Source organism: Equus asinus, chromosome 1 (genome assembly GCF_041296235.1).
Source record: "Equus asinus isolate D_3611 breed Donkey chromosome 1, EquAss-T2T_v2, whole genome shotgun sequence".
Classification (NCBI taxonomy): domain Eukaryota; kingdom Metazoa; phylum Chordata; class Mammalia; order Perissodactyla; family Equidae; genus Equus; species Equus asinus.
In genome coordinates this window covers 120,801,927-120,818,220 of record NC_091790.1, presented here as the reverse complement: position 1 = coordinate 120,818,220, position 16,294 = coordinate 120,801,927, and the positions used below count along the sequence as shown (strand labels likewise).

Here is a 16,294-nt window from a genome sequence, read left to right as displayed (position 1 = left end):
ACCCTGGGCCACCGAGAAGTGGAACGTGCAAACTTAACTGCTGTGCCACCGGGCCGGCACCAAAGGATTTATTTTTAAGCCTAGTAATTTTACCAGAATACATCATAGTGTTGGTCCTTCCGAGTCAACATTCTCAGGCTTGTGATATACTCTTTCAGTATAAAGTTTCACTTTTTCTTTTCTTTCTTGGGGGGAGAATTTTGAATTTTCATTTTTAGTGTTTGTTCCACCTTTGGGTTTCTTCTTCAGGGATGCCTATTATCCATACTTTCAATCTTCTTTTTTCTTTTTGCCTATCTTCAACATTTGTCATTTTCTCTTGAAGTCTTTATATTGCTTTCTTCATTTCTTGTGAGTTTTAAAGTTTGTCTCTTATTCACCTTCCATTTCTTTTATGGTATTTATCTGTTCTGTTCATTAAGACTAAAATTAATTAGTCTTAATTTCTGAAATGACTTTTTCTTTTATTTCTAATTCTTTCCTGAGTTCTGTCACCTCACTTCTGAGATTTCCCAATTCTGATTTACATTTGTGTTCCATGTCTTGTATCATTTTCTGAAGGGTTTGTAGCTTATTTAGAAAGAGTAGGTTACAGTATTGATGTTCAATGAACACCTATTTCTGGCCTGCTTTATTTGGAGTGATATTATTTTGTTCTTATATCTTTTTCTTATCATTGATTTATGTGAGATTTGATCATTATAGCTTTTGTCACTCAATTTTTGTTGTTGTTGTCAAGTTAATTTTCCAAAACGTTTGGAATGAAGTGGGGTTCAGGAAAGCTTTTCTAACTTCACAGAGCTCCCCCTTCTTTTGGTTTTGTGGGGTAAGCAAAAACAGGGCACTTGAGTTTTAGGATTTCCTGGCCCTGTTCCCCTCCCCTCACCTTGGGTTAGACTGTTTCTTTCTTTCGTCTCTGTTGCTCTGACCTGCTGAGACTTGGTTCCATTCCTAGCAGTTTATCCAGGGGGAGGCTGTCTCCTGGAGGAGGCCCCGGCGGGTCAGGTCTGAGAGCTGCAGAGGCCCAGCGCCCTCCAGCGCCTTCAGACCTTCTCATCGGGGCTCTGCTCCCCAACCAGCCCTTTGAGCTTTCCACTGAAAACCTGGCGCCTATTCCGGGGTTCTCCAGGTCTCAGCCACCTTTGCTTCTTTTTCCTTTCTCTTACATATAATGATATCCTGTAGGTTTTGTAGCTGGAGGTGGTTTGTCACCACCCAGATTTATTCTGGGGACCCCTTACTATCTAGTTTTGCTGCAAACATTGTCCAGGGGTTCGGCCCTGTTGTCTAGTTGCTCTGTCTCTTTTTATGTAACGACATTACAAATGGGAAGAAAATGGCAAAGGCAAAAGAGACAGAGAAAACCCTGAAGCCACTGCTACCGCCATCTTCCCCAAATCCTTCTGGCCTGATTTTTAACAAGCACATAAGAACTCACATCTCCAAATGAGGACTGTCCTTCAAGTTGTCATTTTTAGAAAGCTAATGAAGGTGAGTCACTGTGAAAAATGTTTTAGAACTAAATCTGCACAGACAAGTGGGCATGTGAATACTCAAAATTATACTTCCCTCTGCTATGCTGCTGTTAAGTAGCAGCGAGATAACAATGAAAACTTATTTGGATAATAAGAAGTAATTAGTTCCCGACCTGCTCCCCACCAACTAACACAAATGAATGAATAAAATATTAAAAAGTATTGATGAATTATAAAATATACCCTGCGGTTAGTCTATCCGTCTAATTCTCCATCAAAACCCTAAGAACTCCTGGCAAGCCAGCCTGATTTTTCACTCTTGAGTTCTATTTGCCAACCAAAGCTGGGAGGATTTTAAATTTTCCTCTATTTTCTTTCTTTTTTTGTGGGGGGGAGGGAAGATTAGCACTGAGCTAACATCTGCTGCCAATCCTCCTCTTTTTGCTGAGGAAGACTGGCCCTGAGCACACATCTGTGCCCATCTTCCTCCACTTTATATGTGGGATGCCTACCACAGCATGGCGTGCCAAGCGGTGCCCTGTCCACACCCAGGATCCGAACCGACGAACCCTGGGACACTGAATCGGAATGTGCACACTTAACCGCTGGGCTACCAGGCCAGCCCCTATTTTATTTCTTGATTGAGAACAAATATAGACATCATTAGAGTAAACTTTAGAGATTTTTCCTTGTGTTTGCATACCTACATATAAATACTTTGTATTATTCTATCCTGTTCATGTTTCAAACTGTATATTCTTATTGTAAATGCTGACAGCTATGCACTATTGAACTTTAAAAACATCACTATATCTATATACGGCTTTTCCTTCTCATTAATGTGAACCACAAGCAACAATAAGGTTAAGGTGCAAAAGTTAGAATTCAGGAATGCTAACCCTCACGGTTACAGTCAAGCGGGTCCTCGAATAAATTACTTTACTTCTTCAGCTCAAAAAACTCCCACTAGTAACACCAAAGATCCACAAAGCAAAACATAAAAAGGGGCTATTAACAATGAAGTCAAATAACCTAAAGGTCAAAACACCCAACTTCTAATTACTTAGTAATTTAAGCAAAACGCCCAAAAGAACTGCAAACTAAGAGACAAAACCATATTCATTTTAAATCTCCTCCCAATTTGTTTTTGGCAATTCATAACTTGGGATGGCAGTATTATCTAATTCCTTAACAAATATTCCTAATATTAGATTTTTAACTGTTAACTGCAAGTATGAATAAGTTATAGACAGAGGACAACAAGGAAGTACAGAGAGGAAAATCAAGGTTATATAAGAAACAACCCAGTCATTTGGCACATGAGCAGAATAATTAAACACTATCACTTGGATCATGCACGAGTGCCAAAATCATTGTTGAACAGCCCCCCATTGGCAAGATTTGCTTCTTAAACATAGAAGTCAATAGTCCCAAATGGTATATGCATACTTCTAAGGAGTACATTTCATTATCACAGTACTTATCTTAAAGATATTCCAATAGGCTTTTTAAAAACTGCAAAACAATGTTTCAGTTTTGATTAAGGTTCATAGATTTCAATAAGTTGAAATTCAGACACACCGAATTCTATGGATAGGATGAAATTGGTGAGACAAGCTTGGAGCCTTTCAAGTTCTAATGGAAAAATAGGAAACTAAAAAATTAGCATTAACAGAATCACCGAGGGGTCAAGAATAAGTAGGTTAAGAAATCACTCAAAGTAAAATGGATTTTGTCCAAGCCTTACTTTAAAAGCTAATGACACACTCTAAATGCACTCAACTCACTGGGAAAACAGTGTAAGGTGGGTGAGAAGCTCAGGATGCTGAGGTCAGAGAAATAGGAATGAGGCTGCGTTTTTAGCATACTGGCAAGCATCCCAAGTCTCATCCAAAGAAGCAAGACTGCCCAAGACACCTACAGTAACGCAAGATAGAGTTTTCCAAAGGATGAATCAGCATTTTCTTACACTTGATTTTTATAGTCTTAGGAATACATCAATGCAGGCAGTGGTGGAGAGGAGTAGACAAAACAAGCATTTCCAGCTTTTTCCTTTGTCCTATTTGTTTGGGTTTCTTTCTTGCCGACGACATACAGCTTGTGAAGAAAAGATGTGATTTCACTTTTAACTTTAAAAAGAAAGCCTTTTCTATTTTTTACAGTAGAAAACTGATTTTCTACAGTTTCTGAAAACACTGAAAATATGAAATTTTGGTTTATTTCCCTATATATTAATCAATATTGACAAGAATATGCTTGAACCTGTTGCTTTGAAAGCAACATGCACTTGCTTAACAAATACAGTACAAATTTGTTTTAAGTGTTATTAACTTAATAAGCTGTTTCCTATTAAGGTTTTTTTCCCCATCCTCCCCTTTTCTCACCAAAAATCTCAACAAAACAATCAGTACAAAACTATCAGTACAAACTGTCCAAACCCAGCACATAAACAGAGAATCTTGCAATGATTCCACCACAACAATTTGAATGTTGGGAGTAGCTGATCTTGCTGACCTTTCTAGCAATAAAATTTTGCAAAGATCCCATCCTTTCTCCCTGAGCTAACACGTCTCTCAAACCCCTTCCTCTCCCAGCTAACCCTTCAGTTCCTGAGATCTACACTGACCATCAGGTAGGTGCTCTCTCTATGGCCTTTCCCCATTTCTCCTTTTTCCTGCATGGATGGGGCCACTGCCGCTCACAAGATGCACATGGTCTGTCTGTTTCTTTCTTTCCCACTACTGTGGACTCTGTTCTTTTACTCATGCACACATTCCCACACATCTGTTCATAACTGTGATTTCAACCTTTCTCCTTCAATGAATCCTGATGGCCCTCTGATGATCCCATCTCCCCCACAATCCTCTCCATTATGGGCTGTGTAATCTCTCCCTCCCAAAGGCCAAGAGCACAGGAGGTGTACACCATTTCCCTAAGCCTTAACACCTACTGATACCAATGTGGCCGTCCACTCCCCATTGACGGTACTTGGCCAGACACAGCTATCATCTGTCATCTCTAGAAACATACTGACGATCTTGTAAATGCCATCTCATCTCCAAAACCTTTCATGTCCCACTTCAGTCACACACTAGGGTATAGCCACACCTCAGGCCTCGTCATACACAAAACATCTTTCAGTCCCAAGTCTCTAACTTGGAAAAGTCTTTTGCGGACTGGTACCTTCTGATCCTTGCTCCTACTTCTTTAATATGAATAACCCGTTCTTTCCCCCATCATCATGATCTCTAGCCCCTCAACTGTCTTTGGGATCTTTTCAGCATGGGGTAGCCCAAATCCATCCCAGTATTATTAACACTTTTGAGTTGTTCACTCCCTTGGTCTTCCACTATATACCTACCATCTTTTGATTCCAAAGCAACTGAGCAATGACGGAGCCATAGACGGCAACTCCTTGCCAATTAACCTCAGCTGCACTCTTGTGGCAATGCAGCCATCAATTTATTCATGTCTTGGTGACTCATGCTTGCCCCCAGCAGCAATTTCAAACTCCTTGGTATTTAACCCTATCCAGCTCTCTGTCACTGTCAGCAACTACACGAACTCTTACAAATCATATGTGAAATTCATCACCCTCTCTCTATAATTTAAAGGCCTGTCTATTATAGGTCCTAATATACAAAAATGTTTCTGATTGGAGTTAAATTTTGGTTATTTGCAACGGAGAATAGAGACGACTTTTTTAAAAAGATCCAGTAAGGGTAATTTTCACTTGAAAATTAAATCATCATAAACTCTTACTTCAATAAAAAAGAAATTAAAATGTGAACATCTTTAATATAAAATGCAATTTTTTAAGAAATAAACTATACTCTCCAAATTCAAACATGTAGTGCACAGGTAACAAGACAAAATTTTGACTCTTGATCCATAACCTTAGTCATTCTAAAAAATATACAGTCTTGAATTTCTCCAAATAGAGATCTTTTCTCTCCTTCATTATATTTACACTATATCTCCAGTCTGCAGCAAATGCCTGGTATATAACAGGGCACTCAACAAATATAATACTCCAGCCATCAGACAGAAAACAGTTTACTAATGTTCCAAATTGTGAGTATATTTCCCTAACGAAACTAAATCACTAAATCCATGCCACTAATTTTGAACAAATCACTTACCTTCTCTAAGACTTAGTTTTTTAAGATGAGGATGAGTTAGATGATCTCTTAGATCCTTTCCAGCTTTAATATTCTATAATTAGTATTTATAATGTCAGATATGAGCTCATTTAGCTTTTATGAGCCAGATTTAATTAAGCATAGTAAGAAAAGTATCAGATTTATCCTTATTCTCAAGGAGCTAAAAAGATAGCCGAGTGGTAAAAATACCACACAGAAAACAGTACAAGATAACATAGAATCAAATGCTAACTGGGGAAGTCGAGGCTACTGGCAGACCACAGAGTGACACGTTTTGGTGAGGGGAAACCAGAGAAGTTTGGGAAGATTTCACACAAAGTAAGAGTTGAGTTGTTTTTGTGAAAAGGTGGAATTTGGGTGAACAGAGAGAGAATGGTGACAGGCATTAAACATAATCCATACCACGTTGTCTGTTTTAGATGGACTCTTACTGAGCCTAATGAAAGAATTCTTAAATGTACAAATCTGGATTATAGTAATGGTGGGGGAAAATAATAGCTAAAAAAATCATTTTCTAGAGAGAGAAAAATTCCATTTCATTTCCGTATATAAATGTTTTATTATCAATTTCATAAAATACCTTCATAAATTACAATAGCTACTTCATACACCATTAGTCTTCCTACATCTAAAGACAAACATTGCCATAGATAGTAGGCTGATATGTTTAAAGAAATATTTCTCTTTGAAGATTTAAAATAAGCTTTGAAGGTTTAAAATAAGGCTTCAGAAACTCTTAACCATAGAAACATTCAGAGTGAGCTGGAAAAGGAAGTGGAAGGGGAAAGAAATCGCGTCAGTAAAGCAACGGGAGCATTTTCCTAGCACTATGAGAAATGCAGACATGTGCATGGAAAGGTTTGATCCGCTTACATTCAGGCAGAGCTTATGATTATTGTATTGAAAAACTCACATTTGAGTTCCTTTCCTAAGGCAGACATCGAATGAGTCCAGGGAACATTGTGTAAAGACAGATGAACTATAAATAAAGTTTACTTAAAAGAGGAGAGCAAAATTTCAAAGAATGTGGATGAAAAGAAAGAAAATTTGGGAAGCAGTTAAATTAACTAATTGATTACTATTAAATTCAAGGCGTGCCTTTCAAAGACTCAACTTACATATATTTCTAGTCATTTTATCAAAAGTTGCAGGGTCAAATGCAGAAAATAACCTGTCCTAAGAGATGATTTATGAGTAGCTTGCTGATTAAGATCACTAAGCAAACTTCAGAAAGGGACAGAGGACTTTCCAAAGCATGTCTGCAAGAAGGAAGCCGTCCTGTACTACGCAGGGTAAGCCGTAATCTCCGACATGATAACAGTGACTTTGTCAAGACTGTGTCACAAGAAGAGTTTTAGCTAATTTACAGATTTTATTTAAAAATGGTGGTTGGAGGGTGAAATTCATCAGTGTATCAGTGCTTCTCAAGCACAGCTCTACTGGCCAATGACTGACATTGAAGATATGTAGATTTCAAACTGCGTGGGTATTTTGCAAAACCATTAGAGATTATTGTATTTAAGACCAAGGAAAATAGTAATTTTATACATCTTTACTTACTTTATACATCTTTAAATATGTAGTAATTTTTATACGTCTTTATCGTGTATGTACTCTGTGATTTTTCCCATTTTGACATTAGTTCTTTATAATCAGTTTCCTAAATTTATAGCTCTAATCACGCAAATATTAATACAATATTTCTCCCCAATTCAAGTTCCTTTCAATGATCAGCAGGGTTCCGCACAATCGGACACCTGCCTTTCTCTTTAACCCCATCTCCCATCATTCTCCTTTTTGTGAAGGTTAGAAATTCACTCTGTGAAACTCACTTCAGTTTCTTTCTGTTCTCTAGTCATTTCCACCTTTTTCCCACTCCCAGAGCCAGCTTCATGGATGCGTGACCTGTGCAGCTGCAAAGCATCCTGTGTTCCGAAGTGCCCTGAACTTGGCTTAATGCTCTGCTGTTGCCATCTTGAAAGCCATAATAATTTTTTTAACAAGGGGCCCCACACTTTCATTTTGCTCAGAGCACTTCAAATTATATAGGCAGTGACACCTATCACACTCCCCTTGTGGAATATGCTCCATTTTCTTCTGTGCCCCAATCATGCCAACATCTTTCCCACTTCCAGACCACTGTGTGTGCAGTTTCTTTTTTCTGAAATACCCTTCCTACTAGTTCTTTACACAGCTGATTCTTTCTCATCCTTCAATCTCAACTCAAAGGTTCACTTCTCAGAAAGACCTTCCTTAATTTCTTTATCCCAAGTGCCTCCTCTAATCTTCTATCTCATTACCCAAGTATTTCTTTAAAGACACCTACTACAATTGGCAATGATTTCATTTATTTGTTTCCTCTTCCCTGTCACACGTCCCCTCCTCCTAAATGGAAAGGAGCAGGAGAGTCAGTAATCTTGTCTATTTCGCTAGTGAACTGATGAATTATCACAGCCAGGACAGTGTCTGACTCATGGTAAGTCCTCACCATTTATTTGTTGAGTGAATAAATATGTTAATCATAACAATAAATGGTGCTTCACAAATTTTCTTAGGGGAATTATCTTTCCTAGTTGAAGTTACTATTCACTATGGGTATTTCATCTATTATAACTCCGCAACATTTTCTAGAGATTTCCTCTCCACATACGGGGTACCTATTTATTTGAGATAAGATACCTAAGAATGTGAGTGAGATTTATATGTGTATATTTTGTAAGTATCGCTGCCTTTCTGTCAATTTATGATCCAAAAAGTAACTCAATTCTCTAAACCAAAGAAAACGTACAGCTCTATGAATAAATTTTCGTTCACTATTTTGAAGGAAGCTAGAAAATAGCTGTTGACAGAAAATGAAGATAAACTTTAGAAAAAAATAGCTGTAGATCCAAGGAGCAACAAGAATCAGTATCCAATACTAGTGAGACTGTAGTAAAATCGGGACATTAATAAATTGTGATAATAATGTAAAGTGGTATAAACCTCTTTCAGAAAATAAGTTGCTATAAAGTATGTTGGCCATAAAAATACTCATATTCATTGACCAAGATCACTTACTTCTAGCACTTTATTCTATGAAAACGTAATTTAACCAAGATCACTTACTTCTAGCACTTTATTCTATGAAAACGTAATTTATGTAACATATGGAAACAGCTGTGTTCACAAAGATAACTTTAAAAGTGTTGTTTATAACACCAGGAAATTGAAAATAAGCTAAATGTCCAAATTTAGGGTATGGTCAGATAAATTATACTACAGATAAATTAAATATTCTGGGACCAGAAAAAAATTATACTGGGTGACAACATGGGGGAACACAGTATACCATGTTCAGTGAAAAAATCAGAATCAAAATTACATAAATATAGACATAAATAAAATCTTAAAATCAGAGACATGGGAAAATATTGGAAGATAGTTTAATTCAGGAGCTAGATTTATGGATTTTTTACTTTCTCTGTTTTCTACATTTTTACTAATGTAAATATAATATTTAGTTATGAAAACACATCTTAAATATGTCTAAAAGGAACATGACTTCTCATTACCTAGTATCAGCTTCAATGTAGGTCAGTGTGAGCTCTTAAAAGAGTTTGCTACCAAAAAAAGTTAACTTTAAAATCAAAACACAGATGTAAACAAAATTTAATAGATTAATTTTTCTGAAAAGGGTATAATTATTTGTTAATTAATTCAACATAGATATAGTTAATTAAAAGAAAATAAAATATATATGGTTATACAATCTTGAAAGTGATTTTTTCCCAGAAAAAGTTGTGTGATAAACTGAATAATTTTAGACACTAGTTAATTCAAAAGCAATATATTAAAACCAAAACAAACAAACAAAAAACAGTGGCTCAGTACTCACAGGTATACAATATTCCACCATCGGATAATGTAATTTGTGACCTTTTGCTGTTCGACCCGAAAAAAAGCAACTCTGGCAGACATCATAGTTAAAATGCTTTAAGCTTCTATACCTAGAAAGAAGAAATGAAAATTCATTGGCCTGCAAGCCTATTATTTAGCCCAAATCAATCATTTGTGGTAAGGAATTTCATTCATCCAAATCACCACAGAAATACAAGGGATATTGGCCACAAATGTGGAATTTGCTTAGTATCCTAGCTCCCAATTAGGACAAAGAGAATCTTGAATTTCACAAGGGAATTAATGAAAACAACTCCCAAGTTAAAAACAAAAGCAAATTTTTGGAGTTCAAGTTTCTAAAACGTTTCCATTTGTTTCACAACATGATGAGAAGACAAAAATCTATGTCTGAAGATTTTCTGCAATGTTTGAATGTGAATGCAAAATGGCAGAGAAGAAAAGAGAAGTCATTTTTATTAGCTTGATACACCAAAACTTAAAATGTCAATTATGCCACCAGTAAGAAATGAATCTCAAAATTCCCTCACAAAGGCATTATTTTTTACAAGGAACATTTTCATATTTGGTTTAAACTAGTCATTAGGAAAAAAAATTAAAGAGCAAACTAAATAAAACCTTAATCACCACACATTCTTGACTGGAAACAGTGTTTTCAAATCTCTCACTTAAGAATGACACTACGGTGACTTTCAATTGCAGAATCTTACTTAGAAGAGCAAAACTCTAGATTTTAAGCTTTTTTTGGGTCCGAGTGGAAAACATCTCCCAGATCCTCCATCTGCTAAAAAGGATGACTGACGGTAATAAGATATATACAGCATAAATATATACATTTCTACAGAAAACAATTAAATAATAGGACTAACACTGAAAATGGAAACCAAATGTAAAGGTTATATGAAGTTAATAATGTAACCTATTAAAAGCTGAGCAGCTTCTAAAATGACCTATAGAATGCCTTGCAAATTGATTTCAGGAAAATCAATGCACGTATCCTACACACCCAGCTTATTTTGGCAGGGAAGCTATCTGGCTTGAAACAACCACCTACACCAACTATATTTCTTGACCTATCTGCGTGGCTTGACAACGACTGACATCTCTTGTAAATGGAGTTTTGTTTATTGCTGAACACCTCCATGGCAGATAGCCATTCTCCCTTTCTTCACTGGTGCCAGACCCCTGAACTGTTAGTGGGCAGTGTGCCCCGCTGAAAACACTGTCTCAGTTTCTCTAGCTGATGGTGGTGACAGCGCAATGCAAGTCGCAGGCACGGGGTGGAGTTGCTAGCTGGGATTTCAAGGGATGACTCGGGTGGGAAGGCGTACCGCCGTCTCCCTCCTTCCGGAAAGTGGACCTGACATCCAGAAGAGACACTCCGTTAGCCAAGGGGACCTTGAAGATGGAAGCCACATGGCAGGGACAGCAGAGGGCAAAGACGGAGCTACGAAAGAGGTCGTGTTGGTTAAAGAGGACAAGCTTCCAGTTAGAAGATGAGTAAGTTCCAGGGATCTGACATACTGCATAGTTTTTATATTGCTAAGAGAGTAGGTTTTAAATATTTGCATTACAAAAAAGAAACAGCAATTATGTGACATGATGCAGGTGCCAGCTAACACCATGGAGGTAATCATTTTGCAATATAAGTGTGCCCAATCAACACGTTGTGCACCTTAAATTTATACGTTATATGTCAATTATACCTCAATGAAGCTGGGGGAAAAAATGATAGAACTAGGGATGCAGATGACTGCAGAGCCATCCTTCAGTTTTGGATTGCCTATTCTAGGACTTTCTTTCTACGAAAGGAAACTAAACCTCTAATTTATTTATGCTACTATTAAGCAGCCGTATGTGATCCGAACTGAAATAATTCCCAGCTTGCAAAACATTCTGTAAATCTAAGAATTCATTAAAATTTAATTTGGAAGTAATTAGAGAAAAACTGTAGCAGTGTTTATAAAAATTCAGAGAAAAAGAAATATCTAAAATGGCAGCTTGATACGGAGTCAGCCTGGATGAAGTTAAGTTTATTCTATAATGCACATAGTCCTTGATTGGTATTTCTGGAGCTGGGTTTTCATTCTTCCTTGTAGCTCAGAGAAAGAGCCATCCCTCTACCTAAAAGCTACTCAGAGCAATTCCACCTTGGCCCTGTTTTACTATTGGAATTGTTCTTATATTCACTCCCTCCACGCAAAATTTTAGTGCAATCATCAAGTCACCGTTAGTTTGAAGAAACCTTTGCTTGATCTTGTCCCTAAACCAGGTGTCAATTTCAGACATACTTCTCGTCTATTCAGAAATTTTAAAATTTAAAGGTACTATATTCTCAATATAGGAAACTGGGGAAACTATATATGCCAGTAAAAGGAAGATAATATATCACCAACCATCTTACCATTTTCACTATACAGACATAGTCTCTTCAAGTTATAGCTAGAGCCCTTGAACAAGTTGTTGGCATGTACTAACCTACTTATTTTGCTGAGCCTGAGATCTGCCTTCCACTCTTATCATGACGTGGAAAGAGTTCTTTCTACGGTGACCAATGACTCCTCATTCAAAGGTCTGTTCCCAGATATGAACTTTAGAATCCCTCTGCTGCTCTGAACACCTCTGCCATCTTTCTCACGTCCTCTCTTGGATTTCCACAACAGCATGTTTCCTACTTCTCTTAAGAACACTGATGGTCTTTCTCACTTTTATACCTCTTTTCAATCCCGCATGCCACTGAGCATCATCACTGTTCAGGCTTTTCTGGTATTTCCACTTAATGGAACAGTTCAATGACAACTCAATAAACAGTTCAGTAACACTCATGGACTTAGCTACCATCCCACTAATGATTATTATAATAATCATTAGTAATAATAAAAACAGCTAACATTTACTGAATGCCTGCTCTTTTTGTGATAGGGAGTTTCCTAGTCACTTTTTATGTATTAACTGTTCCTACGAGAAAACACTCATAGGATTTGAGGTTGAGGAAACTCAGATTCAGGAAGGCCAAGAAACTTATCCATAGTCACACAGTCAAACAGTATATCGAAGATTCAAATCCAAGCAGCCTGACTCCAGGTTTAGTTTTCAATACACCGCCTCCTGCATATCCTGCTGTAACCTGGATCTCTGACCACCTGGTCAACTTCACATCTTTATACTGGAGACATTCACCTATGAATTTTACACTTATACTGGAAACTTAAACATCTGAAATTTAACACTTGACATTGTTCCCCTTTGTAACTGCTCTTCAAATGTATTTCTCTTATGAAATATTTCAAGTTTATTCAAAAGCAGAGAGAAAAATAAACAAACATCAGTGTACCCACATCTCAGCTTTTTAACATCTTAATATTATGCTACGTTTGCTTCAGGTCATTTTCTTTCTAAGAAATAAAGCTTTAAAGGTGCAATCAAATGCTAATATTTTTTAGAGCTTTTTGTCTTGTCCTTTATTCTCCATTTCCACAGGTCTGAGAAATCTAGTTCCTCATCACATCTCAGACTATATAAATGGCCACATTTGGCAGGTTTTATATAAGCCAGTCTCTTCCCAAGTCAGTTAATCTGGATGTTTCTTGCGGTTTCACATTACTTTTTATATCCAACATAATATTTTTGGTCTAATAATCAATGTCCTAAATCAGTTGTTCTGTTCAGCATCACCTAATTGCTTCTTCATGAGAAATTCCTCCTCTCCTGAAAATCTAATCTGATTTTTTGTTATACCATAGTGACAGAGAACTATGAACTCCAATGCCCAAAAGACCTCAATTTGAATCCCAACTTCGTCTCCACTTATTGGAAATCCAGCCTTGAGCAAGTGGCCTCATCTCTGATCTTAGTTCTTTCATGTATAAAACAGAGATGTGACTACCAATCTTACAGGGTTTTTATGATGAGTAAATGAAATAACACATACAACACATTTTAGCACAATGTCTGTACAAAAAGCACTGGATAAGTGGCAGTGACGATTAGCTCTGAAGGTTATGTCTCTCTTTGGATTATCTTCCCACTGGTGTCCTGAGCTTGCACATTCTAGTGATTCTTATCCTGTCCATCTGTGTCCACCAGGTACTTCAAACTCAGCCATTCCAAGAAACCTGGTGCCTTTAAACTGTACCTTTTCCATCTTCCTCTTTCCAATGTGTGCCTTTGACTGTCACTGGGACATCCATTATCTTGGCTGTCAGCGTTATGCTGATCCTGCTTCACACTGACTACCTGCCTTTTCGTCCTCTTAGAACACACAGCCTCACTGCTACCAAGGCTTTCTGAACTTACAACACTTTAGATTGTCTGCCCAGCTACACCATAATTAATGGAAGAACAGGAAATCTGAGCTCTATTTCATATGTTAGCCATCCACAGAGAATGCAATGACACTCTTCATACAAACTGTGCTGATAAAGTCAGTCAAACGAAAGCAATTTTGGTTAATTCAAGATACTGACGCTATATACAACAGAACCAATCCCAGCCACCCTGACTGACTCTCCAACAGCAAATCACCATCTTAGCTCGTTTCTCCTCAGGTACAAAGGAAGGGTACACAGGAAACTTTGAGTGTCTTTGTCATTTCATAACAGATTTCCAGACTAAACTGGGGCTACTTCCCAGATTCCCCCCAGAAGAGAAATACAGAATATTCTAAGAAGTCTACTGCATATTTATATCAAGAGAAAAAGACAAAAGGACCATGACAGCCAAGATACTTCATCTAGCGACAAACCATAGACCCTGCACAGTCTGCTTTGGGGCCACAAACTGACTGCTTTAAAGAGTGGCCTTTAGCAGCCCTCCTGACGTGAAGGTGAACAGTAGTAGTATTTCAAGCCAAACTTGGCAGAAGTAACACAAAGTAATTTGGTGATTTCTCAGTCAGTATTTAAATGTTGCTTCCTGCTTCTTAAGGTTGATGCCCCACAAGGCCTCAGAACGTCACCGAATTCTGTCAGGGCCATCTATATATAATGAGTAATGTAACTATCATGCTTGAACATTTCTGTGACCTATGTAAATAGAAATCCAGAAAAATCTGGTTTTGGAGCAAAAGAGTATAAATAACAATGACAATAATAAAATAAGCTTCATGTCGTGGCTATGAGAAGGAAGGCCACCTTCAGATAGATGGAATATGCTGGGCATCCCATTTGTTTAGGAGGTCGAATGGAGATAAATGGGAAGGAAGATGGACACACACTGAGACTGCACAAACAGAAGAGAAAGTAACCTACTGCCACCGCTGGCATATGTCACCTCACCTGAATCCTACAATTGGACATTCTTTACAGATGTTGCATTTGGCCTGGTGCTTTGCAGTCTCAGCTGCTGCCACTCGATGTAAAACCGGCAGCCACACCATGGACTGTGGCTCCAGATGCATCCAATCTATAAACTCCTTCACGCTGATCTCTGGCTTGTTGTTATTCTGGTGAGGAAACCAACATAGTAAAAGTACAGAAAATGTCTGCATTTAAATTACAGCACGTGATGTTGCTTCATAATCTTCTGAAAATCTGTACAGAAGCAAAAGGAAAGTTACACAGCGCTTTCTGGGTCAGTTAAATCACAAAACATTTAAGGTTCTTCAAGGAAAGAAAATTGTAGAATTTAATAAGAGAAAAAGCAGAAATTATCATAAAGGAAGAAGAAAAAAATCTCAATTCTTTATATACCCCGATTATTAAAAAAACAAAAACAAAACCCACACAATTCTACGTACTCTTTTCACATAAATACTTGAATCCTATAAAACTCATTCATCTAACACAGTAAAAATTTGCGAAACTCACTGATCACTTCTCAAACTTGAAGGCCATTACGAATGCTAAATAAAAACCAGTATGCGTGTCCTGCTCCAATGTGTGCCTTTGACTGTCACTGGGACATCCATTATCTTGGCTGTCAGCGTTATGCTGATCCTGCTTCACACTGACTACCTGCCTTTTTGTCCTCTTCGAACACACAGTGCTGTTACAACGGCACACTGGGAGCATGTGACTATGAATGCACTTTGCAGAATTTCCAAATTTATCACGATAAATTATAGGAAATGTCTTGGTCTCTCTTTAGATCCTAATACTAAGTAATTTTCATATGTGCAAAGTTAAATTTGTACCAACATCCTTCTGCTGTTGTTAAGGAACTAGCACATGTGAGAATCATACTTAGAATTTTCATTTGGTTTTTCATATCTCTAAAACAAGAAAAAGAGCCGTTATAAAATGCAATAACCCGAGCCAGCCCTGATGGCTTGGTGGTTAAAGTTGTGTGTGTGCTGCTTCGGTGGCCTGGGTTCAGTTCCCAGGCACGGAACCACACCACTTGTCTGTCAGTAGCCATGCTGTGGCGGCAGCTCATATAGAAGAACCAGAAGAATTCACAATTATGTACTGGGGTTTTCGGGGTGGAGTGGGGGAGGAGGAAAAGAGGAGGAAGATCTGCAACACATATTAGCTTAGGGCAATGAATTTTCCCCTGCAAATATAAAAATAAAAAGTAATAACCCATAAAATCAATTCTCTTTAAAGAGATCGTGCAAGCATTTTTTTTTTTCTCTCAGCAATGATAAATCACCGGAAATGCTTTGGCAAAATATCTGTAGGCTTGTACTCTATGCATATGTGTAACAGTAGTAACACTTTTAAAATGCTTTTATATACAGTTAGCATCAAAGAAACTAAAGTGCTTTTTCAGTTTTACATTGGTAACTTAGTATAAATCTTTGCACATCCTCTCCTTATGTAT

The 16,294-nt window shown here is 37.5% G+C and overlaps 1 protein-coding gene across 33 annotated transcripts in view; it reads right to left on the bottom strand.

Annotated features, from left to right (window-relative positions):
• The window catches only part of UTRN (utrophin), a 478,862-nt gene that overhangs the window by 35,969 nt on the left and 426,599 nt on the right, over window positions 1–16,294 (bottom strand). For all 33 annotated transcript variants that reach the window (XR_011502522.1, XR_011502525.1, XR_011502539.1 and 30 more), the window contains 2 exons: window positions 14,809–14,975; window positions 9,513–9,624 (listed from right to left, as the gene is read on the bottom strand). Coding sequence is in view for 30 of the 33 variants with exons in the window: in XM_070506675.1 (XP_070362776.1) it covers window positions 9,513–9,624; window positions 14,809–14,975 (279 nt within the window). In the remaining 3 variants the exon portion in view is untranslated. The remainder of the gene's footprint in view (window positions 1–9,512; window positions 9,625–14,808; window positions 14,976–16,294) is intronic.